The 27,111-nt window shown below is 37.0% G+C and overlaps 1 protein-coding gene across 1 annotated transcript in view; it reads left to right on the forward strand.

Moving 5' to 3' along the window:
• Positions 1-27,111, forward strand: part of DOCK4 (dedicator of cytokinesis 4) — a 262,080-nt gene that overhangs the window by 203,627 nt on the left and 31,342 nt on the right. The window contains exons 32-41 of the mRNA XM_075727861.1: positions 1,597-1,691; positions 9,122-9,197; positions 10,906-11,006; positions 11,672-11,730; positions 13,881-14,029; positions 15,601-15,686; positions 20,973-20,999; positions 21,168-21,263; positions 22,982-23,042; positions 26,639-26,732. Coding sequence (XP_075583976.1) covers positions 1,597-1,691; positions 9,122-9,197; positions 10,906-11,006; positions 11,672-11,730; positions 13,881-14,029; positions 15,601-15,686; positions 20,973-20,999; positions 21,168-21,263; positions 22,982-23,042; positions 26,639-26,732 — 844 coding nt within the window. The remainder of the gene's footprint in view (positions 1-1,596; positions 1,692-9,121; positions 9,198-10,905; positions 11,007-11,671; positions 11,731-13,880; positions 14,030-15,600; positions 15,687-20,972; positions 21,000-21,167; positions 21,264-22,981; positions 23,043-26,638; positions 26,733-27,111) is intronic.

Consider the following 27,111-nt stretch of genomic DNA (forward strand, 5'->3'; position numbering starts at 1 on the left):
GACCCATTGCTTGGCTTCACAACCGGGAACCATTTGGTCTCTTCAGTTCAGCAGCCAGTCAGTTAGCTCCCTAACGCCAGCGACATGTATTGTGTCTGGACAACAGACAGGATAAAAATGGGATATGGGTGAATTTGGGACATTATTGCGAGGTGGCATTCAGCAGCATTTGAGGCATTGCCATATTGTTGGGATTATGGCACAGAGCTGCAGGGATTATGGCACAGGGAAGGCAGGTGACCCCTAAAGAAAAAAAGGAGCAGGCAGAAGTGTTGAAATTTAACTACGGGGTGCAAAGCTATAGGAAAGCAGCCTGGAATAAATGTGTTGCTCATAGAGCTACTTGTTTATCTGTAAAGCTGGTCACCTGCATTGAGACACTATGTTATCTGCAATGAGTATTGTTTGTACTCTTTAATACAGAGAAATTTTTGGCATCTTGCTCAGAAAACAGGTTGTTTCTTTTATGTAATCTTCTCTGGTGGGTGGGTGCAGGGATCTCAGCTGCCTTTCCCAGTGCCTGCATTCCTTCCCCTTTACAGTGATTCTCTAATGAAAGACATCTGTTGTGCAATGCCCGTCATCTACACTTTGGTAAATGCACTTGAGAAGGTATTTTGGTGTTGTTATTTATTTGGTATCTTTTGGTTGTATCTCCATCTCATCTGTGTTTCAGGCTAATTCTCTAGAAGTGGCGTGGGCAGAATCAATACAAAACATTTCAAGGTCAGGTACCACACTGATGCTGTTAGGCGTGTTATATCACTTGCCTCATGCTCTTCATGATGTCAAAAGCTCAATTTTGCTTACTAAAAAAATACTGGCAGTACTTTACACAGTCAAGATGGGCCTTTAGAAATATTACCCTTGTTGGTAGTTTTACTTGTGAAAAGAAAATCAGAAAAAACATGTGCTGAGAGGAATAGTTTCATTTAGTTATTAGTGAGTTAAATGACATAGGAGATGATAATGCTAAAAGCTCTTAAGCAGTGTTTTTTACATTCAAAGTAGCTCACATGTGTTCACTATTTTTATAGATTCAGCTAAGTGACCTGCATACAGCCAGCCAGCTTCAATAACAGTTCAGGGGCCTGGGCATCACTATTGAATTCACTGATCTTTGCAAACCCAGTGATAAAATTGTCCTTATACTCTCTCTCTTTCCCACCAAATAATACCACTTTTAGAGTAAATCTTGAAAGTGATGAAAACCTGGCATGATTAAGGAGATATTCAGAACTCTGTAGTGTTTGTAAAGTGCTTTTTTGATTTGCAAATTGTTCTCGGGATCACATTTGTGGAAGTGTATGGGTGGAAACCAAATGCATCTTTGACATTTCTCTTATGCATTGCTGTCAATCAAATGGCACATTAAATTATTTTCCTCCTTTTAAGAAAAATGAATTAAATCACTATTTGAAGCTTTTGTGGGGAATGAAAAAATGAAAAAATATTCAAAGGTGTATATATGTTGAAAAGAAATGCAATTGTGCTATTTCTATAATGATTTTTTTTGTCTCTGATTTAAGTATTTTTGAAGCTCACTGCTCTTTTTAAAGCAGCAAAGATATATGACTGCTTCTTTTCCTTCCAAAGGATTTCCTGCTGCAGATTTTCACTGTATTTCGGATACTAATACGACCAGAGATGTTTCCAAAAGACTGGACAGTGATGCGTTTGGTTGCAAACAAGTAAGGCATTTTTAATGTTAATAAAAAATATGGGTAGTATGTGAAGATCATGGTATAAATAAATAAAGTTATATGATGTATGTAATAAAAATTCAAAATATCTTTTACAATGCTGGCTGCAGTTTTTCATTTTTTAATTTAAGATTTAAAATCTCTGGACTTATTTTACATGACAAATTCATAATATTAGCTGCACCTCTTTCTATTCTGAATTTCAGTAAGCACATATAACTGGAAATTCAGAAACACTTTTACAGAAAGAAGATGCTAAGCATCAACAGCTTTGTTTTCCAAGTAGCAAATGACAAGTCTCAACAGAACTTCATTTCAGATCTGTTTGTTGAAATGCTAAGTTAGTAAAGATCTGTTTGCTCTCAAGAAGAAATTATCTGCTGTAATATCATTAGCGATGTTTTTGCATGTTTGTTAATTTAGTGCTTGTCAGAAAAAACACAAATTAAAAATCGCAAATCAGGAAATGAGGTACAGCACAGGCAAGAGTAACGTAGGGCTCTAAGCATTGCCTGGTGATACTTTGAGATGTAACCTGCCTTCGAGCTATTCTTTCTCTGCTCACGCCTTACTTTTAGAGAAGCAGGTTCCCAGCGTTTCTGAGGAGTCATTACAACGTGTCTAAAACTGTTGAATTTTATTTCACCTATATCACCAGCTATTCTTTTTTGTAGGCTTAGCTTTAGATCAGATAAGCCAGCTGAGCACAATTATACAAACACCAGTGTTGGCAAAGGAGGGGGGTTGTGTTGGGCAGACCTAGGAATCCAGAATTTAGGACTGACTTAAACTTTCATGGTATGTATTGCAATGCCTGATGGGAATTGGTTTTTAGCCTGCATTGTGGCTGCTGGCTCCAAGGAGAATTTAAATTCATGGTGCTGTACAGACTACAAGTAACTGTTAATGTTACAATTAAATTTGTCAAAAGTTGTGTTCATGATACATATTTGGGGGGGGGGGTGTATGCAAACATCATCGTATTTGTTCAAATTTTGTCATGACTTGAAAAAAATAACATTTTTTGTTAATTTTTATTACCTCACTTAGTGTTGCTAATCCTGCCAAGTTTGAATTACAGCAAAAAGAAAAATTGTTCATAATCAAAGAATGGATATGATCATTTGTTTCTGTGTATGATATTAAAGAAGATATGGCTGATACCAGCCTGCATCTGATAATCATGCTTAAGAAATAAACTGAGAAACCCAGGAAAGAGAGAAAAAACATAGGAACTTTTAGACTGAATATATAATCTAAGAAATTGTTATATATTCCAGAAACAGCTGGCTTGGCAGATGGCTTTGCAACAGCTGACATGTACAAAACTAAGATTTAGGAACGACCTTGGCACGTGTTTCTCAGGCTGGTGGTGTTCAGATATGCTAAAGATGATGATACTAAGTTCTGCAAAAGGAATATTTACTTGCACTAGTATTTTAGTTAGCCTCACACATCTGCTTTTATTAATCCATGTCACGTTGTTTCTGACCATCTAGGAGGTGATGCTGTGTCCAGTTCTGTCAGGCAAAGAAGACAGGCAGGAGTTGACAATAAGTGCTGGTGGGAATTGGCCATGAGAAGCCAATCAGATCGGCTAACTGAACCTGATAGCACGCGATTGCATAAGCATTACTGCCAGCAAATGGGATGTAAACACATCTTTAGCAATTTGGCATTCAGTAATTGTTTTGCTAGGCCTTCGTTCCTTTGTGGAGGAAACGCTGGTTTGCCATGAAATAGGGGGTTGGCCAGGTGTACTTGGAAGTGTGTGGTGAACTGAAGACTCATCGTTCCTATGTTATGTATCTATGGCTTAGTTTCTGTTCCTTTTGGAGGCAGCAGAAGGGAAAATCCACTTCTGTTCCCTCCTCAGCTGCAGAGCACAAGTACTTCCAGAGCTGTTTCTGAGCAGGAGCTCCTTCCTTTCACTTGCGTCCCCCACTGCCACTGCAATGGCTGCTTTCCTTCAGCTTCGCCGGCGTGTTCCAAAGCACAGAGCCACAGAGGAGTAGCTTTGCTAGAATTGTCCCCACCCAAAAGCTTTAAGTGCAAAGGGAAGAGCCTAGAGGCAGGGTGAGAAATTAGGGCACTGCCTGCACCACAGACAGAAGCGGCTGTGAGCCGTTCTCCCTGAGCTTCCCCTGATGAGCCAGAGCGCTTCCAATGATCTGAGACTCTTCAGGATTGAAGGCAAAACTTCTTGAACTCCTTGCTTTTCTGTTCGTATCTAAAAGGAAAAACTAGAAGGTCTAGCCCATCTTTTTAAGACCATAATGAAGGAATTAATTAACAGTCTGGATCTTTTCCAACTCCTGCTTCCCAGGAATAAAATGACTGTCATGTTTCCTGTGTCAGATGGCCGCCTCCTTGGCTGCCTGGGCTTCGGCCTGGGAACCGGTAGATAATCTGCAGGCAGCGCGTGTCCTGGGAGCTTCACCCATCGCTGCAGTCACGTCACCAGCAGCACTGGCTTTTCTCTCCCCTGTCCCTAGAGCGATAGAAAAATTCAAACTGTCTGATATTTACAGGAAGAGAGGTTTAACCTGTCTGAGCCTCGGGAAGAAATGAATCCTAACAAGGATATAATCAGGTGATAAGCTTTTCCTGAGGGGAAAAAATAAAAATCTTTTTTTTCTCTTCTCTTATTTATATATGCAGAACTTCAATTATGTGAAAGATTTTTAGGTCTTAAAATGCCATTGTTATTTAAATACATAATATTTATATCTATAAATATTGCTGCCCCTGGCTTCTAGATTTTTTTCTTTCTTGTTGCAGTGTTTTCAGTAATTATGTAGCATCTGATACGTGGATGCTATCTCGGATAAAAAACCCCAGGAGATACTGTGAGCGCAAGAAGACAAATCTGTAACTATTCAGAAGTTACGATACTTCACGATGATGCATGCATGATCTATAATTCCGAATGTCTGGATGCCCAACATGAAAAAGCATTAATGGCTAGCATTATAAAACTACCAAGTGACTTCCAAAATTTGAGAAATAAAGTAACGTTTGAAAAGGCAGACTTAGCACTAAAGCAGAGAAATAGGTTTGTTGGGTTTTTTTAATTGTGTTTTGTGATGTAAGGAGAAGAACATGCAAAAAAATCCTTAATGTTTTTTAGCTTCTAGCAGTCGAGCAATGAGACAGAAATTAACTCTGTTTAAAACTGCATAACTATGTAGTGTCTGTAGGGAGCTAATCAGCATACATTCAGCAAAGCAAAATAATTAGTAATGGTTATCTAATATTTCTCACATGGATATTACTACTGAGTGACACAATATGTTTTTATATATACTATGGAAAATACAGTCTTAATTTCTTTCATTATAGGGATAGGCTTACTTTCTACATCAACTAGGTAGTAAGCTAGCTTGCTGGCCCTCTAAGCAAAGCTTCTATTTGTAACTGCAAATGAACACGACATAATATAGGGAGATGTCTGAATCAGTTGCCTAGCGCCAGAGAGGAATCAAAAATTCTATAATAAAATATGCCAGACTAAAATTGAAACTTCTGGATAACACCTTCATAATATCTTTCTCAACTGAAAATCGCTGTGTAACGGTCACTTGCTTAAGTTACCCTAAGGTTAGGAAAAGAATCAGTTATCTAATGCTTTAATTTTCTGGCATCTTTTGAGAGCGTTTAACAGAGTCAGCTGAACTCCATGTATGTCATGTTTCATTAACAACTGAGGAGGCTTTTGGATAGCAAAGTGAGTTTCCATTACTTGCTGAGCAAAGGTTTGATATTTATAACATACTATGCCTACGTGTTATTGAACAATGAACTAATTTTCTACTGCTCTCGGTATGCAAGAAGCTTTAATTTTAAAGAGCTCTGTATGATTAACTATGTATATCCTTTCAGCGTTTTGTTGAATGGTAGAGATGCTAGATCATCCAATTTTCAATTTGAATCTTGTAAGCATGCAAAATAGATGTGTGAATAGTCTTATTTGTAGTAAAATAATTGATCTGTAAAGTAAGATGTACTATATAGTGTGTTGCTTATACTAAAATTCCAAATGTATCTACCGACAGTTGGGCATAGGGACTTTAAACAGTTATCCAATTTAGTAATGACTGAAAGACATTATTATTGTTTTTTTAAAAAGTAACTCAAACATTATACACAGTAAAGGAAGACATTGAATTAGCATTAATTTCATCATTATGGCTGCTTTGAAGAATCCTGTTAGCTCCCATGGTGTGGGAGTGAGACTCCTACAATGAACAAAAATTCTTGCTTTTATGTAATACAGTGTTGCTAACAACATTCTTGCTTTTATGTAATACAAAATGCTGCTAACAAATGAACCTGGCATTCAGTCTGTCACAAAAAGCATGTATATACATAGGTATGCAAGTATGAATAAGTTTATATACATAGAACAATAGATATATACACATATATGTGACTTTAGGTTCATTTAATTTATTTATGAAATACGAAAAACTTTTTTTTTGTTCAGACACCTCTGTGCTTGGAAAGATTTCACTCTGAAATAGCAAAGGGTGAAATGAAAAGCTAACGTTATATATTTGTCCCATATCAGAACGGAAAAGAAAGCTTTCATTTTCTGCCATTGGCTGCCCAGGCAAAAGCCAGGTTGCCAGAGCATGGTCCAGGCAGCAAACCAGTAGCTGAACTTCTAGGGGCTGCTTTGGATTTTTCAAACAGGTTATTGCGGGAAGGTTTTCTGTGAAAATTTGGTGGAAAAGCCACTCTGTCAAAAATGTCCTGACTGGACCTTGGGTTAGCATTCTGTATGAAGCCAGAATAATTACGTAGCTAAAAGCAGAGGTTTTGCTCCTGTAAAACAGTTAGTGGTTGTGAGCAAATTTGTGGCAGGTGGTAAGAGGAAGAAAATCAAGTCTTGTCACAAACTCAGTGTTTTCTAGTTTGATATTCAAATGGATTTTAAATAAAAGTTGTTGTTTTGAAATCGTTGGCTGGGAAGCAACTTGGAATGTGAGTATTGTACCAGATCAGGCAGCTGTCCATCTGTCCTCTGGCTGCTGTCTCTGCTTTGTGCGTTTTCGCTTTTTTTTATAGAACCTACATTATTTGTAGGAAAAGAGGAAAGCGAACCCCCAACCTCAGCAATGTTTTCTGGTTTTTGTTGTGGATTCAGAATAACAGATTGTGGGTCAAAAACAATTGCTTCATCTTTCTGTGTTCAGTCTGATGTTTTGAGGTTTTTTATCTACAAACATACACTCTCGGTCTACAGACCTGCATTTTATCAACTCATCCATATCGTATCTTTGGCTTACCAAATACATCAAACCTGAGCTATGTTGCCTATAGCAAGAAATACCTGCATTGCAGTTATTCGGTTCTCTCAGGAAAATTCTGGAAAAAATATTCTAAAACGTGCATTTAAGATTTCTACTCTAATCACCTTCTCATAAGAATTTAAGCAGATCTTTGTCTTCAGTTTCACCTGCCATGGAAGGAATGTGGCAAGAAAGGAATTGTCTCAGATGTAAATAGAACTATGTAATGTAAGCTTGGCAGTATGGTTGTAGTTCTTGAGATCTTGTGGAATTTTCTCTTGCATGCAATTTTTCAGGGATTTATTACTTTGGACTTAGGTTGAAATTTTGCATAGCGATAGTTCTGATGAACTGACCTTTTCTATCAGAACATCTTCCTGAAATATGCAAACTATTTCCATTTTGTGAAACATATGGGCTGTAAATTAAATCATGCACAATAACAAGAATGACAGGACTCTCTTTCTTACCCATGCCTTGATTCTTAGCTTTGCTTATATTACAGTTTGTTAACGTTTCACTTTGTCTTCCATGCTGCAACAGGGATTGCTGTACACACACTAACTCCCTGTTAGTGAAAAAGTGGGGTAAACTGTACGAGTGCTGAACAAGGAACACTACTTCGATAGAAAAACTACAATATAATTGTTGAGAAAATAATATGTATGAAAATTATATTTGAGCAATGGAACTAGAACCAACGAAATTTGAGAATCAGGCAGTGTTCTAACAACAGTCTCAGTCTTGGCTGTTATAGGTGTTCACACACATCAAACCAGAAGGTAAAGTTTGGCAGGGACAGGAATTTTAAAAGTAGAGAAATGGAAGCAAACATTTGAACTAGTAATAAGCTAAGTGATACATAGCCATTTTGCATTTATAAACTTGAAATCTGTCAGAAGTGCCAGAAGAAAAAAATAATTTATATCCTAGGTGGGTTGGTTAATGTGTAATTCTTCAGTGTTGTGAAGATGAAAAATATTATACCCTTAAAAGATAGATATTGCTGTTATTATATTTAATAAAACATATTTTGACTTGAATGCATTACAAAAATAGTAAAAAATGAAGTCCAAAGAATGGGAAGGGAAACAAATTTTAGCATTGTAACAGCATACAGGTCAAGAACCATGTTCAAAGAAGTACTAGATGTATTAATGGTGGGTAGATGGCAATTAAATGAAATGTGTAGATATCACCGTTTTCTCAGAAGGTCTTTAAACAGTTGATTGTTGTAAAATACATGAGTGTAACAGTGAAAAGATCATTCTATGTTTATCTTTCTTCCTCCCCCGTAAGCATCCACTACTGACTACTTTCAAAAAGAATTTAATGGTTTATATGGAGTTTTGGCTTGACTAAATATGTTGATAGCCACGAGTGTTGCAGAGGTTAGCTTAAGGGTTGAATCACTGAAATTAATTATATTTAAATAATCTTTAAGGATGTTCTGTTTCTGTGGGTTACCAAACTTGCTTGCCACAATGAACAAGGCTGTCATTGACCCCTGGTGACAACCAGTGCGAAAGGATTTTGGTCGTATATATTTATCTAAGATAGATCATTGTAGTTCAGGCAGGTGTCAATGTAGGGCAATGTATGACCATTTGCACCATACAGAATAGAGATCTTTACATGCAGACCTTTCTCGCAGAGCTCATGCAGTTTTGCATTTATCTGTTGTCATTAAAAAGACTCTTTGTCCATAGGGCTGTCAATATTGTATATTGGTAATTACTAGATATTTTATATTTGTAGTCTATACACACATATTTTCAGTACCAAGAAAGCTGAAAGCGAATTGCCCAACTGTATATATTACTGCTAGTAGGACAAAGTGTGTATTAAATCTTATATCAGCATTATTTGCAGAACAAATTATATGGTATGTCTTTTTGATCAATTTTATCACACCTATTTTTATTGTTTTTTTTCTTAATGTGGATGTTTTCTGTCAATAGGTGCTGTTAGTAGTCAGATATGCGTATATGTTTAAAATGTAGTATTTAATGCCACCGTACATGCTACGTCTGTGTCTTCATTGGAAAATTGTCCGGTGCTGAGTAGTAACTATGAATTTCCACTTAATGAAAACTACTGTCTTTTTCATTTTTTTCTTCCCAGTGTGATCATTACTACAGTCTTGTACCTTTCGGATGCCCTTCGTAAAAACTTCTTAAATGAAAACTTTGATTACAAGGTAGAGTAAGTGTGCCTAGCATAAGATAGATGCAATAGCTGCTACAACATCCTGTGGCTTAGTTGTTTATTATTAAACTTAGCTCCAGCATCTAAACAGCTAGAACATATACTAAATCAGCAATTTCAAGTGCTCAGAGATTAAGTTTTTTCTTAAATACAGAACTGCCTTAAAAATCAGGAGTGGTGTGGGTTTTTTGAATTTATTCTTATTTTTCATTTTGCTATTTCAGCCTCTATGTTAGACGACTCATTCAGGCTTTTCGCATAGCAATTTTTTGGATTATAGAAACTAATTTTATTATTTGTCTGTTATTTTGGAGTTATCGCAGAAAGGAAAATCATTCCATTTCTGAATTGATGCAAATTTATCAAAAATATGGGTTTGCATTTCTGTAATTTCTCTCAAGACCAATTAGCATGCTGCATAATTAAAATTTGAAAATTACCACTGCATGGTAAATGTAGTTAAAGATGTTAGTGAGTACCTCATATAGTGAGATATGGCACCTATGATAAACTGTGAATTACAGAATGATGCTTTTAGGATTCACATGAGAAGACCTAGGAATGCGTTTGAAAAGGCCCATCCTCATAGAAACCTGAATGAATATTCTGTCCAACCCAGAGACATTAGTCCAATTGCTTCATCACAAAAAGTGCAGAATTCCCTTTGTAGAGAAGACAGCGAGCTCCTGTTGACTTCCAGCAGAGTTGTGGGTGCTTTTCTGAAAGTCCAGACTCCTGTTGGAGAGATTGGCAGGAATGCAGATTTATCTACTTGACATAACTGGAAATGAGGAAGCCTGTCCTTTATGAAGTTCCATAAGTTCAGAGGCTAAAGCTAATAAAAGAATTGCCTGTAGACAAGGCATTGAAATTGCTACTCTACCCTTAATTGATTTAGCGATGGACTTGGTAATGTTAGGTTAATGGTTGGACTGGATGGTCTTAAAGGTCTTTTCCAACCTGAACAATTCTATGATTCTATGATCTGTGTTCCTTAAACTTGCTTAGCAATATTATTACTCTGCTGCAGAACTGCAGTGTCTGGAATAGGGCTCCCCCTATGGAGCATCTATAATTGGGTTATAATAATTAATATTTTAATGTATTTTAAATTTATCTTTAAATTTATCTTTAAATCTTCTAAGTAGAAGTTTCAGCATCTGATTCACAAAACATGTGCACAAAACATCTGTGTATTTGTAATACGATAACAAAGCCTGGCTTCTGTTTTGTCAAGTAAAGCCTGCAGCAAGTGAGACTTGCAAATAATGTTATAAAGTAGGACGGGCCGGAGAATGACAATTCTGTTAAGTGATAGCTTTTGAGGTGTCAGAATTTTGGAGGTTTTGGACTTAAAAGCATAACTTTTTGTAGTCTTCTATTTAAATATACCAAAAAAATGTTTCAAAATTTAGAAAGTAAGGTTCTCTGATTTGGAGGGATGGAAAAAAATTTTCTGCAACTCTGAAACATTTACATTTAAGAGATGTAGAATATGTAAAATAGATGTATTTCTGCTGAACATTTTGGGGTTGGTGAAAAGTATATTTGGATGCAAATAAATTTAGTCAAAACCAGTTTGAGTAATTTATTAGTTGAGACTGAAACAAGTGATATGATTTGAAAATTTACATCTTGAGTGGTCGTAAAATGGTGGTACTGAGAAAATGAAATAACCAAATGCCATATGCTTATTGTAGATATGGGATTCCTACTTTTTTCTTGCTGTCATTTTTATAAACCAGTTATGTCTGCAACTGGAGATGTTCACACCTTCCAAGAAGAAAAAGGTTTTAGAAAAGTAAGTACTGCTGTGAGCTTCTAGAAAAGTGTAATAGAACAAATACTTCTCAAAATGCAAGGCATGGGAGGCTGCAAAAAGGTCAACTAAAAAGATAACGGTAACGGTATTTCCACTGACTAGAATAAGAGTCGGCTCTGGCCCTTTGTATAGGTCTTCAGAGCTGATAGCAGCCTTTGTACAAGTGCCCAAATTGGTTCAGATATGGGGAGCAAAACAGCCACGTTGTAGCAGTGCCAACACTAATTTCCAGTTCATGCATAAGTTGACTCACACTGGTTCAGGTGTTTCTGCCAAGCACTACACTGTTGACTGTATGAATTAATTGTATTTCTTTAAGCTATAGCAAAACTATTGGTTCTCAGAGAGAACTACAGCGTATTACTGCAAAAATAGCTTCTGCTTCACAGCTGTGTTACTGATGTATAGCATTTAGAAAGAACTGATACTTTTGACAATATTGCAAATAAGCCTGGGTTTAGGAATCTGGTTTTAGCTGGGTACAATGGAAAGAGCAAAAACTTGGAAGAAATCATCACTTTTCAAGTGTTTTTTTATGGACTACAAATGAGACATTTAATTTAACAGTGTCACAGAATGGCATATGAACTTGATTTTCTTAAATGATCTTTCACTGGTTTGCTTTATTTTTTAATACATTGCAGATATGGTGACATGCGGGTAACAATGGGATGTGAAATCTTCAGCATGTGGCAAAATTTAGGTAAGTAATTAAACACATCATCAGTAGCTCGTAAAATGAAAAACAGTTATTACTTATGCACCTGTTAAATACACTTGTCAGGGATAGAGGAGTTGTTGATAATTCAGTTCACACGAAATCTTGATTCAAGTTTAGGAAAACCCTAGTCTTCTGTAGTTCCCTTCTTTATAGCTAAATTCAGCTTTCTAAGCCTTGAAACGGTATCTGACCTATCCCTATTTCTTCAAAGAGAACTGAAAGTATACCATCAGAGAAAATTAGAAAAGAAAGGACTGCTCTTTCTGGGCAGAATTATTATGCCTGGAAATATACTTACGTTCACAATTTTAGTTCTGTTGCCAAACAGTTTAAGGAACAGACATATATCTTAATTCTGAGGCTCTCTTGAGATGCTGGATTTGCATCAAATCTTCCCGTAAGTCCTAGTTGCACTAAAATATAAGGGCATAAACAAATCGGTGACTGATGTGTAAATGACACATTGGACAACATGAGGAAAATATACGCTTGGATATAAACTTGGGAACATTTTTATTTTTATAAGCAATAACTGTGCAAACTGTTTGAAAGTATGAGCCTCAGAGAAATGCAATTAAATATTGTTTGGGAAGAAAATCAAAATGGAATAGAAGATTTGGACACTACATTTGTCATCTTTATATTTCAATTATTCAATAGTTCTCTTCATTAAAGGGCTCAATTAAAGATATGAAGACCATCGGTGGTTACTGAGATACTGCCACCTCAATTCTATAAATCTTTTCCCCAGCAAGATATGTAGTTGTACAAAACTGATCTTTCTGATCAGCCTGTACTAGAAAGAGAAATGTTCAAAAGAAGAAATACTTGCTTGTTAATATCTTGTTAACATTTTTTGTGTAGCATATTTTACTTATTTACAGTATTTAGTATTGCTTACTCACTCTAAGGCATCCCTCTAAATTATTTGGATACATGATGGGTGTTTCTAAACTGGTATATCAGGAATCCGCTCCCGGGTCCCATCTCCTTCCTGCATGCTAGATAAAACCTTAGCATGCATCATCTCCCCACTCACATTGTTTTCTGCTGAATGGAAACCCAGTGTGCCGGCAAGGAGGGAATCGTGATGCCTTTCAATAATAGGGGCGAGTTCTGTGGGGTACAGTATGGAGTTCATCTGGTAATGTGTCCAATTAAATACTGTAGTCAGGATATTTCATATGATTGGTGTTATGCTAGTTAACATTTTACAGTTCTCTTAGCAGTAAGAGTCATCATAAGCCTTGATCCTTGTACAGTCACCTTGCTTTCATATGGATATGCGTCCCAGGATGTTTCCAGCAGAGGGAATTCTGGATTTCCTTTGCACAAACACCAAACAGAGCAGCAGGCAGGGATTACTTCCCACTGGAATATCCAGAGGTAGGCTGGGATGGAAATGAAGTCCCAGCTTGGAAAGTCAGTGCACTGTGATTCGTAATCCCCCTATTCTGAAGATATCGGGAATCTTACACCTGGACAACTGAAACTAAATGGTCAATCTTTACTGTATACCATTTCTAGCTTTCCTGGCAAGAACTTAGTTTTGTAGTTTCTGCTAAGTAGAATATGGTGAGTTAATGGAAGTTGTTTTAGCACTGATTTTAAAGCGAGTTGTTTTGAGAACAGCTGAGTCACATCTTCCCTTTCCTGCAGTCAAAACATGTACTTCCACTTCTGTACTCACAAAACTAAAGATAGGTAAAAATCAAAGTATTTACCTCTTTTTGATGAGCATGTAATATCAGACAGTTAATAATTTTGTAAATGCAGGAATGTACAGCTTAGAAACCAAACTTTTCCTGTGAAGAGTAAATGAAATGCTCAGGGAAGGCTTTGTTCACCTTTGGGAAGACTAACTTGGGATACACATAACCCACTGTCACTTCTGAACTCATAATTGCGTAATAAAATCTGATAAATTATGTTGGCCTTACATTCTTCTGTTGTTTACAGCTTTTCTCTGCACTTTTTGGGCGTAAGAAATAGACCATGCTGTAATGGACATGAGATAAAAATCTGTAGACATTTAGAGTGCTATTTTTTAATTCTTCAGATAGTATTTGGATTGCTTGATAGCTCACAAGACACCCAATTCACATTCAAGTTCATGTTCATTTTCATTTTAGGGGAACACAAGCTTCACTTTATTCCAGCGTTGATTGGCCCCTTCCTGGAGGTGACCTTGATCCCTCAGCCAGACCTGAGGAATGTAATGATTCCCATTTTCCATGACATGATGGACTGGGAGCAAAGGCGAAGTGGCAACTTTAAACAGGTACTGTATGTGAAGCTGTTTATAAAACAGGACTGAAATTCAAGCACTTCAGAGAGTGCTGGTCCCAACCATTAGTGGTTATGGGTGGAGAAGGTCGCCTACAACATTATACCTGTTGGAGTGGGATTACCAGGGTTTTCCCTTTTTACTCTCTGCAGGGGTAGTAAGATTCTCCAATTAATGCTATCACGTTAGTAATGTAAGATGAGGGATAAAATCCATGGCCTGCCGAAGTGAAGAACAAAACTTCAGTTGTCTTCAACAAGGCAGATTTTGTTGTGGTGGCTTTTCATCTCTGCTTTATAGCAGTACAGACTACTGGTTAGATAGGATTCAACTAGCTTCCCTTCCAGTTAGTACGAAAAACGATCAGATGGTCCTTCTGAGGAATGTTCTTCCCTAAGGATCCAAGTATTCTTGCTGCTCAAACACCTTCTTAACGGGCTAGGAAGGAACAACCAAGTGTGCCATCTGCTCCCGCAGCTCCCACTCAGTTCTTTCAGACTGCCTCAAACCATTTCTCAGTGCCCTCCTTCCCGCTGCTTCAAATGAAGGAAAGCAGAAGTATTTGAATTACTCCCAGGCAATCATAATGCTTAGGGTGGGAGCTGTATCTGAAACACAAAACAAACTATTAAGAACGGAGGAGTGCATGTGATGTAAGTAGGTAGCTTTTCACTGTCAATATATAAGCTTATTGTTAAAAATCACCATAGAAATGTTAACAAGGAGTGAGAAGGAAAAAATTCACTTGTTCTGCTTCCCTGTGTTTTCAGCTTGGGTTTAAATGTAAATTGTATTAGATTTATTCTCTAATAAAATATCTTGACAACAGCTTGGTTTCTCCCCTAGATTTGTGGTTGCTAATATATTACTGCTAAAAAGGAGGTTTGAAATATTAACACATAGTGTAGCCTCACCTCTATATTTTTTTATAGTCAATACACGTAAAAATATGCATTGAAGGAGTCATTAGCCACCAGATCTGTTCTGTAAGTTTCTTTGATAGCTAATACGTAAATCCAGCAAATTGGATTTCTAACCAAATACACTGACAGGTAAGGAAGGTTGGGAAAGTAAGTCTGAGCCCCTAAGTGTTCTGAACAGTACAGATATTTATAAAAACTAATTATAAAGAGTGGGGTGCAGGTCAGAAAAGATGATATTTTTATTGATATCTAAGAAAATGGCTTGTGATTACAGCCCTGCACTGAGAATTCAGGCAATTTATTTGGGCTGTGTGCTTTTTGTCTGACTCCATAAATAGATAGCTGCCTTAGCAGCAGCAAATGCTACTCAGCCTGTAGTTTTAAAGTCACGTTGCTCAATTTAAATTAGCTCCCTCCCTCAAAAAAAAAAAAACCACCAAAAAAAAGAAAACCCCACAAACCTTGGGAATGATAACAGCTTCAAAGAGATGAAGTGACTTATCATCAGATTTACATGATTGATCAATAATTCTAAGATATGCATTTAGCAAAGTCCCTTACATAAAACCAAATCTTCCCTCAATTTTCTCTAATCTCATTAAAGGAAAAAGAAGCTGTTTACACCACACTTATATGTTGCAGGTGGAAGCAAAACTGATTGACAAACTGGACAGCCTAATGTCGGAAGGTAAAGGTGACGAAACATACCGAGAGCTCTTCAACAGTATGTGAGTAATATTTATCTTACCCTAATTCCTTGAGTTCAGTTGGTTGTATCAGATGCTAATGTCATTGTAGAGAAGGAACGCTTAAAACAGTTGTGAATCTCGTTTTTTCTTTTTTTTTTTCTTTTTTTTATTTTCCCCCCGAAAACCTGAGGAATAAAACATTTTAGGGTGCATGGCATCTGTAAAGTCTGGCTGTACTTCTTGCATGCAGCTATAATTGGGAAAGGCTAAATCTGTTGTATCACAGAACGTTCTTTTTCTCTACCTACTAATTTTAAAATCAGAAAAGCAAGAAATGGTTCATAATTGCATAGGGTGCAGGTAGAGCTCAAATGGAGCATTTTGAAAACAAGGCATGAGAATTCAACAAAAAGCTGCTTCATAAGTAATTTTTCTATTACCAGAAACTTGTACTCATCTGTGTAATGTCACTTGTTGATTTCTTGATTGATGCATACAATTTTATTAATTCTGATAAGATTATTTCTTATTCTTTTCTTTTATAAATTACTTGTTAAGCTTTTAGTATATTTTAATAAATGACATATCACTGAAATCTAATCTAATAATAATGCTGAAGTCCCTAAGGTTGTCCATAAGTTTTCCCATTGACTGAAATAAATGATTGTCACAGAGTACAGATGCAAAATAACTAACTGAACTCTGTCTCTGTTGTTTGTCAGAACTCAATTCCACCTAAGTGGAAGATTTCACTTATTTCTGGTGTGTTTAGTAGATGTATTGTTCCTCCTCGGGATTCCAAGCTGTGCATTCTTCAGTACTATTAAACACATGATCTTTTTCTGTTTATAAGGCTTCTTAACCATTCCTTCTTCTTTAAGTATTAGTTTTACCTCAGTTGTCTGCTTAAATAACAACATTCAGATCTCAGTGTCTGTGCATAAGAAACATATAATAACCCGTAATTGTATTGAGTCGAAAAAATAGAGTTCCTAAATATTTATCATTTACAGAAGCAAAAGTGGGTAGAGAGATTAGGCAGAATATTATGAAAATGGATGAATAATGGTAAACAACAATACAGTATGCTAAAGCAGAACTTTCTTGTTATTCATGAAATTTTTCATAATCTGAGTAAAGATAAGAAAAGGTAAGATGATTTCAGTATTTTAATAACACAGTATTCTAACTTCAAAATTAAGTCATTAAGGGAAAAACTTTAATTATAAAATGAAGTCTAAATGCATTCTCACATGCAAAATACATCAGGATGTCTGTCACTGAAATAACTAGCAAATCTATAAGAAAACATATCGGTATGAAATATAGTTCCTAATTTTTTTTACGGTTTTGAGTTAGATTTAAATTGGGTGATGTTAAACAAGATACAGTGAAAAATGGTGAGAGCCTTTTATAAATCTAAATGCTGAAGACATAGTCATAGTAATTTAAATTGCAAAATGTCTCACAGCATCAGTATACTTGTTTCTGTTCTGGTATAACAGAAGTTAAAACTAAACTCTTTGAGAGATTTCAGAGTAACTGCTCAAGTTCCCTTCCAGCTTAAGAAAAAATAGTATTTATCATTAGTTTTGTGTCTGAGTTTAATTTGACTCCATACATTAACACCTCTCAAGAGGAGAGCTTGCAGAAGATACTGATCTAAAATGGAGGATGACATAGTGTTCTAGGCTATGTGAAAGAAAACAATTAAAATCAGATGGACAGTTTAGGGAGCTGAATGCAAGGGATGGGGCCAGTTAGCCTGCGATTTCTTTTTTTTTATTTCTTCCATGGGTAATTTAAACTAAGCAATATTAGAGTGTCTTTAGACAGTGCAAGAAAGCAGGCTTGTTTAGGCTGAAGCGACAGATGTGCTATATGCCCAAGGACTGTGAAACAGTAATAGGGTTTTGCAGCAAGCAGTGGGTTTGTAGTCTTCAAGTGCTGCAATATTACCTGATCCTTCTGAAGATTCAGCATGGTTGGTTTTGACAGGTACAGCTGGGAGCCAAAGGGATGCACACGCCTGCTTTGGATACACTCTAGTAACTGCAGTGGGTGTGACACTTTCAGGTTTTGTCATGCTTTTTGTTTATTTTGTCTGAATTGGAAAATGAATTTAAATCTCTCAACTTCCACGTTAACTGTTTTTTTTCCAGAGACAATGACTGCATCTTTCCTTTGAACATGTTCTATTTTCAAGGACAAATTATAAGCATCTCTGGACATACCTAAAATAATATGTGCTTAGAATTCACTGATTATAATGGAATTATCTTTATCAAATAAAAAGACACAGTGAAAGTAGGGGGAAAATGACTGCTGTTTGGTTTAAATCAATGTCTTTCTAGAGACTTGAATATGACCACTCAGTGATTAGCTCCTGATGTCATTTGAAGAGCTGCAAAGCATAAAGTAGTGAACATTTTGCTGTCGTGAGAAACTAGATGTTGTAATTGCTACCCAGTGTAATCGTGGTATGAAAGGTGTCCTGATCTACATTTACACTGTAACACTGCAATTGAATTCCTGAGTTAATTAGCACAGGGAGAAGAATGATTTCACTTTATTAAGCAGTTGCTGGTTAGAACAAAATCCTTGGAAGCCGAGGGTTATACTCAAGTAGCTCTTTTGTTCTGAATCTGACGGATGCTGCCAGTTTATTACTTCTGTAGCTGTACTCCAGTTTGGCCCAACACAAGCCATCTCAGGTCTGGAGGTTAGGTGGCCACATTATCAAAGCACAAAACCTGGGCTAGTGAGCTCCGCTGGGGGCCTGACGATGAGGCTTCTCTTTGAAGAAACTGGAGCTGACATTCAAACTGAGCAGGCATTTAATACCAAGCTCTGCCAGTTTGTGGGTGATTTCTTTAGCCATGAAGCTATTATGTAAAAAGTGATAACTGCTAGCTCTTGCATGCTGTCTTCACTCTTCTTAATTTCTTCCCCTAATTGCATGACTGAATTCAGTGCTGCCCAGCCTATTAGACTCTCTGGACTGGGTCTTTTAGAGCCCTTCTGCATGTTTGTGGGGTTTGGGTAGTTCCTCACTGATCGCTGAACTTTTGCAGCAAAGTTTGACTTTGACCCATCTGACTAGATAAGGGAACCTTTGGCTATAGTGAGGTACCTGGAGGACTTTGTACTCCAAAATAGACATCCAGATGTTTTAAGGCACCTCTAGGATTAGGTGCCTGTGAGTTAGTGGTCTGAATAACTCTGTGGCTTAGGCATATAAAATGCACTTACTACATGATGGAGCTAGCCCGAACGTGGTTCTGAGCCTGTTGTTCATCCCTGGAGAGCTCTGATTCTCTGGGTCCCCACTCTGCTCTGTTATTCTTGGGAACCCAAGATTAAAAAAAACAAACAAACAAACAAACAAAAACCACACAACTGTCCAGGTGGTCCCAGATGTTAGGCTATAGTAGCATGGATAAGGCAGAAGCGTTTTCATTGTTTCTCTGTGTTGTTTATCCCCCTTAGTGCTTTGTAGGACATGGCATCTTGGCTATGCTTTGGGACCTGTAAGTAACAGGAATTTAATTCTATCTAGACACAGCCACGAAGAAGCCAAGGGATATGTTTGAGTAGCTCTTTCATTCTGAGTGTTTGTTCTGTGCATTGTGGTGAAAGATGTATGATGGAGAGGGGGAGGCATGCATCAGAAGGCAAGTCATAAAATTGTTCAACTGACGACATTGATGTCAGTTTGAATAAGTACCTTGAATGTATCTACACAACCCATTCGTAGAAATTGTATATTTATACTGAATATGCCAATACATTTATAAAGAACATGCATAAGTCAAGTACAGATGAAAACCATCTGTTTTAAAAGAGAAGTCAGACTTCTGCTGTTTTTCTACAGGAACTGTAGGTAATTATTTTGATGAATTTAGGTTGAACTGTTCCTATTTAATACGGAGTTGAAAGGCAATAGAAAGGAAAAATCAGTGCAGTAATCGGTGCATAATAATGTAACAGGCTCTACTCATTTCTTGTTAGACACAAAAACTTGTATTGAAAGGAACGCAGGGGGTTTAAAAGCGAATTAAGTTAGCCTGTGTATTCTGTATGGAAAGCAGAGATGCCAGATTAGTGCTTCAGCCTCTTCTGGTTAAGGATGGCCTTGTCATCTGTCTCTGCTAGCAATGACAGGTAGCCAGTCACTGAATGTGAAGGAAAGACATCTGATTGCCTCCTAAAGAGAAGTGAGTCTAAGATTGATACAAGGGTGCAGAATGAAAATCAATGTTTCCTTCTTGTTTCCAGCAGAGCACAGCTTCACTTAGGTGGAATTAGTTTGGAGAATTGCATCTGTGACATCCCCCTGTATGTAAGGAGCTGAACAGAGCTGGAGTGTATAGCTAGTGCAGTTGGCATGTAGGAGTTATTGGGCACTGTTATAAGTTTGGTGAAATTTGGACGTAGGAGTTTTATGGGACTGAACATGCTCAGTATAGATGAAGGTCAGTGGAGCTGACAGCTTGCCCACTGCAGACAGAAGGTTCGGAGATGCTATTAACAACTCTCTAAAAAGCTCTGAGTATATGGATGTGGCAATTTTCAGAGACTTCTAAGTAAACCATACCTGAGTGCATTTTCAGGCAGACTGCTAAAATATCTCCATAGACATATCATCCATCTAAGGTCCTGCACCAAAGCATAGAAATAACACAACTCTGTAGATATATATTTCCTTGTTCATTCTCAGAGAGGAAATACTGGAAATTCATGCCCAGATGATTAACGTTTGTTAAACTTAAGCAATGAAAATCAGAGGCCTGTAACAGAAAGAAATATTAAGTATAATTTTACTGACAGCTCCACTTACAACACCATTTTGAAATCTTTTCACTTCAATGTGTAATCTGCATTTACATTAGTGTAAGAACTCAACACAACAGGTTTTAATAAAGAATCTTAGGACAATTTAAGCTAATGAAATTTTACATGTGTATGATAGTATGTTCTCAGAAGGAAATATGGAGTGAAGAGGGGGAGTCATCTTATTAAAATCCCTTGCCCATTCTTAGATTTCATGCGTACTGAAATATTAGAGAGGAGGAAATATCTTTGTTAAAAAAGTTGAGGTCTGATTGAGAAGGTATGTTGAGTTGATAAATATTCTTTTCTAGGTACATCTTTAAACTCCCCGTTTTCTGATCTATCAGCATGAAATTAATATATAAATTTTATGTAAGAGTTCTGTTAAGTCTTTGGGATATTAATGTATTCTGAAAATTAGGTATTTGATATATTTTAACCTGATGCAGCTAATATAAAAATCATTTGTTTTGTCAATGCTTCCTGGACTAGAATTCCACTTTTTGGTCCTTATCCTAGGTAAGACATTGTTTGCAAATTGTGCTTCTTGGGAGGGTGTTTGTAAAAGAAAACCTAACTATCGAAGATGTTGCTAAGGTATTAAGGTACTGGTAAAAGCAGAGTGGTTGTCATAGTGACAGTTGAAAATAAATGGTGAAATTGTTCTGGCTTCTTTTTTTTTTTCAGTCTACTGAAGAAAATTGAGCGGGAAACATGGAGGGAAAGTGGCGTTTCATTAATTGCCACTGTGACTCGCCTCATGGAGAGGTTACTGGACTACAGGTGAGTGATTATCACAATTTATAAGTAGGGTTGTCATCTTCAAAATATTAGGAGGAAAATAGGGTGATCTTGCACAAACGGTGACTGCACATGGACACATCAACTATACATGCTCAGGATCTCTGACAGCAGCTGCTTAATCAACAGGAAAATGAGACAAGCTGCCTGAAAACTAACCCAGTAGCCTCCCCATGGTATGAAAATCCAGTGGCTCGCACGAGTTTCCTATGAAGGAATATAGGAACTTTTGGTAGTAGGTTAGTGACTCAAGTCTGTCTGAAGACACAGAGCTCAATACTAATCACCTGACAGTTGTTTTACAGAATATGTAAAATTCCTATCACTACGTCAGTCATGCTTAGTTGTAGTGTCAGCCAGCACAGTGAGTATGTATACAAAGATATGATCTCTGGGTGAGAAGCTTGCATCTGACTGTACCACATGAACAAAGGAGAGGGAAATAAGAGATGTATACTCCCTTTTAAGAGTGGGAGACTAAGAGGGATTTTCTCGGTCACTTGTGAAGTCCATGTAGAAACTTCAGATTTCAGTTTAGTCCTCCTTATTGCCATCAGTTGTAGCACTTTGTAGAGCTTATGTGTTAGTTTTTTCCCCAATTGCAAGGGGGACACATGGTAAGGCCTGGTACTCCACTTGCTATCCTCACTGATAGTTGAAAAGGAAAGCTATTTTGTCAACAAAGAGACTGAACTCTTAATTTCTAGAAGCCTGGCAGTACTATTCCTCTTCAGGAATCGGTTGGATTACAACCTCCAGGGCTCTCAGTCCATCATCTTTCAAAACAGTTGTGCCTACCGGTGGTTATGAGAGTTATTTGGGATGATTGTTTAGCTCATGTATGCAAAAGTGTTTTAAAATCACATTAAATTTCTTTTTGCGACTGCATGGTGATGTCTGCCTGCTATTTTTTTACTCCAGTTTGGTTATACTGACACTGTTTTTCCCTTTGTGATAATCAAACTCTGTGTGGTTCCATTTTAACTTTTGACTTTGGGGTCAGATCTATTGCCTCCCCAAACAATAAACGATACTAATTTTAAAGTGGTACTGAGGAAAATTTGGTGGATCTTCGAGCATTTTACAGAGGAGGTCAGTGACATTCTGCTTTTTCACAGAGTGGGAATTAATTCTGTAATTCCATGACCAATTTAGATGTACGCTGTCTCTGAAGAAAGCAGACTCATCCCTGCTCATTCCCTCATTCGCATCACCCTCTTCCTTGTGCCAGCACAAGCGTTTGTGCTGCACTTCGGTGATCTGACTGACGTGGGCTAAAACTGGCCCAGCAAAAGATGCTGCCTAACCTGTATCTCTTCCGAGGTTTGTGCAGGCAGTAGTGCAGGACTGGGAGTGAGTGCCTGAGAGGAACAGGACTGCCGCTTCTGGCAGCCGTGCTGGCTTCTGCTGGCATGATTTGAGCAAAGTAAGAAGAAACCAAATGATCTCCAGCAGTCACCTAGCAAATCAATGACAGAGCCAGAAAAAAACATTGTCTGTCTTGACAGTTGAGGTATTCCATGTCCTAGAAAAGGAGGCATGAAAATCCTTACATGCCTGGGTCAGCTGTTCACCCAAATATCTTTGGGTTGCATCATTTCAGTCAGCTTGCCAAGCCAAATATGTCTGTTTTCTGAGGTGTGCTTCACTGTAAGAGGATAAACGTCATTACTTGTGACTTCCATTACTTTCTGTTTTAGGGACTGCATGAAAATGGGAGAAGTGGATGGCAAAAAGATTGGCTGCACTGTTAGCCTTTTGGTTTGTATAATACTTTTTCTTTCCCTTTTTGATTTCACTTGAGCATTTTCTAGTATACAGCCACACATTTGAATAGGAGGTACCTTGCTTCTTGATGGAGTTTGAGTGGAAGTTGATAGATACTGCACTTAAGATTGCTGATTTTTTTGTTCAGGGTGAAATTGATACAGTGGGGAGTTAGTCTTCCTTGGCATTTTATAGCTGGGCTCTGAGAGATCTCTAATACTGCTTTATTCAGTTTTCAGTCTCTTCCTACTGGATAAACTTCACCAAAGTATTTTCCAAGTTTAATTGGTCTCTGAGTTCATAAAAACAAACAAGCCTTTCCTCCTTCCCCAAACCCAACAAAACTTACATGATTTCGCTTTTTTCCTTTCTTCCCCAATAACCGACACAAGTTGGTTCTTATGACATATAATATGGGATATCTTCTGAAGACTGCAGGCTATCTATTCTCTTCCCAATAGAAGAGCCAGAAATGCTGCTCAAGACCTCCTCTTGTCATGTTATCATCATTACAACGAGCCAATGGTGCACAAAAGTAGTATGAAAAAGATTTCATTTTTGTTTACAAGATGCATTTTCGTTCTAGGCCAGCTTCCACTGACAAGTTTATTGACTTCCGTTAACCTTGGAAAGTTTCCATTTCATGGTGAATGTTTTGGAAAGCTGTATTTTTAGCCAGGGAAAAAAACAGAATAAGCTGACTTTGTAATTCTGCATTTTTGACGTCAGTGAAACAATTTGGTATCACTTCTAAGTAGCAGTTATACATAGGAGAATAAAGGATTTCTTCAGTAGGAAAATAGTGCTCTGTAAATAGGGGTGATGTTTACTATGTAGCCGTAGAGCAGCTGGCTTTCTGTCAGCATATATGGCATGATCTGAATTCTGTAAAGCACCTGATTATTTTCATCCTAACACTAAGGATTTTTTAAACTATTATTAGCAAATCATCCAAGATTTACACAAAAAGAAAATTCAAATATTTAAAAACCCTCAAACACCATACTTTTAAATGGGATTTTCAGTGACTTGTACAGGCTAAGGTGGATTTCATATCCTAATAATTTTCAGACAAATTTTAATACTATTTGCACACCAGAGAAACAATGAATGATAAATTTTGAAAAGGAAATGTCAATTATAGAAGTAGCACACATTTTAAGACATTTTCTTGCCCATATGATGGATGAACTCATCATCTCAAAAGATGTTTCATGCAACAAGTAATTAGAGGAATGTATAATGTTAAAATTATATGAAGTCCAGAGGAGGAAGCAATATTTCATTTTTCACCACTACTTTAAAGGTATTCTGATTTCCAAAGAGGACTGGTTGGCATGAGAAGAGAATTTTTACATTGTTTCCCCATAGAGGTATATGCTGTTCTTCCAGAAAATAGAATTGTCCAAGTTAACCAAGTTACCAAATTAACTGGAATTATGCCACATCATGAAATATGTAGAAGGGTATGCAGCAGCAGCAATAACTTAGATGAAAGGAGAAGGTAGGAACTTTTTTCCTACTCTCTCCACCCTCTAGATCATCTGGAGTACATTTCACATTAGTAATGAATATTTGGAAAAGCTGTTTTAAGAGGTGTCTAATGGAGTTAGTTCCTTATGCATAAGAATCACCTAACTCTGATTTGACAGTTGAATTTCTAATGAAAGAACTCTGTCATCCCAGAGGTGTACAAAAGCATTGAAAGTATATTGAATAACTTTCGGTAACTCGCTGAGGAGTTTTTCTCAGGCACCTCTGGTCCTCATTGGTGTTTGATATTTAATTGATATTTCAGGTTCTGTTAAAATTATATCTTCTTTTTAGAAAGAGGACATTTTCCTGTGATGCTTTACACTGGTATATGACATCATGCCATTTAAGTAGAACATGTCCACATTGCCTGTTTGAATGTTGTTTTCAAACTCTTTTTTTCGTAGGAAAAAAGTCTTTATTAATTAGGCAAGTCTACTTTTTACATCACGTCCCCCTTTGAAGACTACATCTGTTATATTTTATACCTTGAAATAGTTGTTTGAAAAATCACACGACACCTTTATTAGCATGACGTTTTTCCTGAGCTGTGACTGGGTTGTCTTGCTGTGGTCTGCCTTACAGACCAACTGGACATTGTCAGAGCTTCAGAGGAGAACCTGTTGATTTGTATAGTATGGGCTTGTGACAAGTACTGGAGGCTTTAGTGCTTAGGGGTCAGAGGCCAAGAAGTCTAGTACTGCAGTTCAGTGCCGTATTTTGTCTTAAACTTTATGCTTTATTGCTCGCAATTCTGTATTTAGATTATGCTTTTTTTTCAGACAGGTAAATATAAACATACAAACAGATATTTTTTTCATTTTCTGTTCTAAAGAGAAGCATCTGTTCCTAGTCTTAACCTTGTGGGAGGAAAAGAGAAGTCTTTGGATTATAAAGGCAGATGGTGGCCTAAAGGGGGCATGTCATTACACAGCTATGGATATGTAGTCGTTTTCTCAAGTCAGTTAAAAAACCCTTTCTCTATAAAGTTTTTATTCTGATTTTTTCATAATGTTCCTCCCACCTTTCTCTTTGATAACTCAATTTAGGAAACAGTGGCACAGAATAAGAATAGGGGAAAAAGTTTGACCACTCAGAGTTCAAAATAGTAAGTGATTTGAATAATAGAACAGAAATTGTTAATTGCTAATAAGAACCAGTGCTAGATTCTTCTCTCCTATAAATTTTTATTAACCAAAGCGGATTACCCTGAATGTTAAGTACGTCTAGCAGGGGGACTCTAGCTGCATGTTCATAGTGAGTATGGCAATACTTGTGAACGGTGCTATAGGGTTGTGCTCCTCTCTCTATAACTTTTTCATACTTTGTTTTAGGGCTTGCAAATAAATCATGAAAGTTTTGAACTAAGGGTTTTGATGTTGCATTCCATGTGTTATTCTTGTAACAACAAATTGCAGTTATACATGCAGAAATCTTTAGCCACTTCTGGAAATTTCGTCCTGGATATCACTTTAGAGTGCAACTTTGTATATTTCGATCATGCAATGCAATATCTATGCATCAGGTACCGGTTCCCAGCACCAGTTAGGGCTGAAGAAATCATGTTTATGATTCAGGATTGTGTTCTTTACAATACTGAATAGTTCTTCGTAAAGCTACCAAAGTCCTTCTGGCATTTTCCTATCACAGAAGGAAGAGTAGACATACCAGGCGGTAGATATTTTGTTAAAATATGAACACAAAAGTCAGAGTGCTGTCAATATTTTAAAATCAATATACAACTTTCAGCAATATGTTAAATGGCCTAAGTAAGGATATATGGGTGCACTTTTAGAATGGATTTGTATTTCTAAAGAAAGAACCATCAGATTTCAGTTCTATCAGGTTCTTCCTCTTATGTTCTATGAAAATTTAAATAAAAAAACATTCAGGAGCACGTTAACTTGTCTACTGAAAATTTACTATTCTATTGTACATGTGAAACTTTCAAATCTACGTGTATTTATAGAACATTATGTTTGAAGTCTTTTGTTTGTAACCACTATCATATATTTATTAACTACTACATTTCATTACAAAATTCAATTTTATTGCAGAATTTTTACAAGACTGAACTGAATAAGGAAGAGATGTATATTCGCTATATTCATAAGCTGTATGACCTACATCTGAAAGCACAAAACTTCACAGGTAATTGAGTACAAACAAGGAAAAGATATTTAGGACTGGTCCATGATTTGCAGTCTTTTGCAAACCTGTAAGCTGTATCCTCAGTGCAGAACATACCGACCCAGGCAACAGCTGAGTTTCCTTGAACAATTAATCTCTCTCTCAAAATACAGCTTTTTTTCAGCCCTGCAACTCTCCTACTTGCTGTGCCATGTTGAATGTAAATGACTACTGTTGATACACACAAGCAATAAATGTGTGATACGGTCATTCTTCATCCAAGAGGAGCAAAATTTAGAGGAAGTTTTTATGAGTCCATTTGGTAGTATCTGAGCCTATATACTTTTTTGTAATGCTGCTGGTTAGCCGTTTGGTGTGGTGTTTCTACATAGCTGTGTTT

The sequence above is a fragment of the Pelecanus crispus genome, chromosome 1 (genome assembly GCF_030463565.1).
Source record: "Pelecanus crispus isolate bPelCri1 chromosome 1, bPelCri1.pri, whole genome shotgun sequence".
Taxonomy (NCBI): domain Eukaryota; kingdom Metazoa; phylum Chordata; class Aves; order Pelecaniformes; family Pelecanidae; genus Pelecanus; species Pelecanus crispus.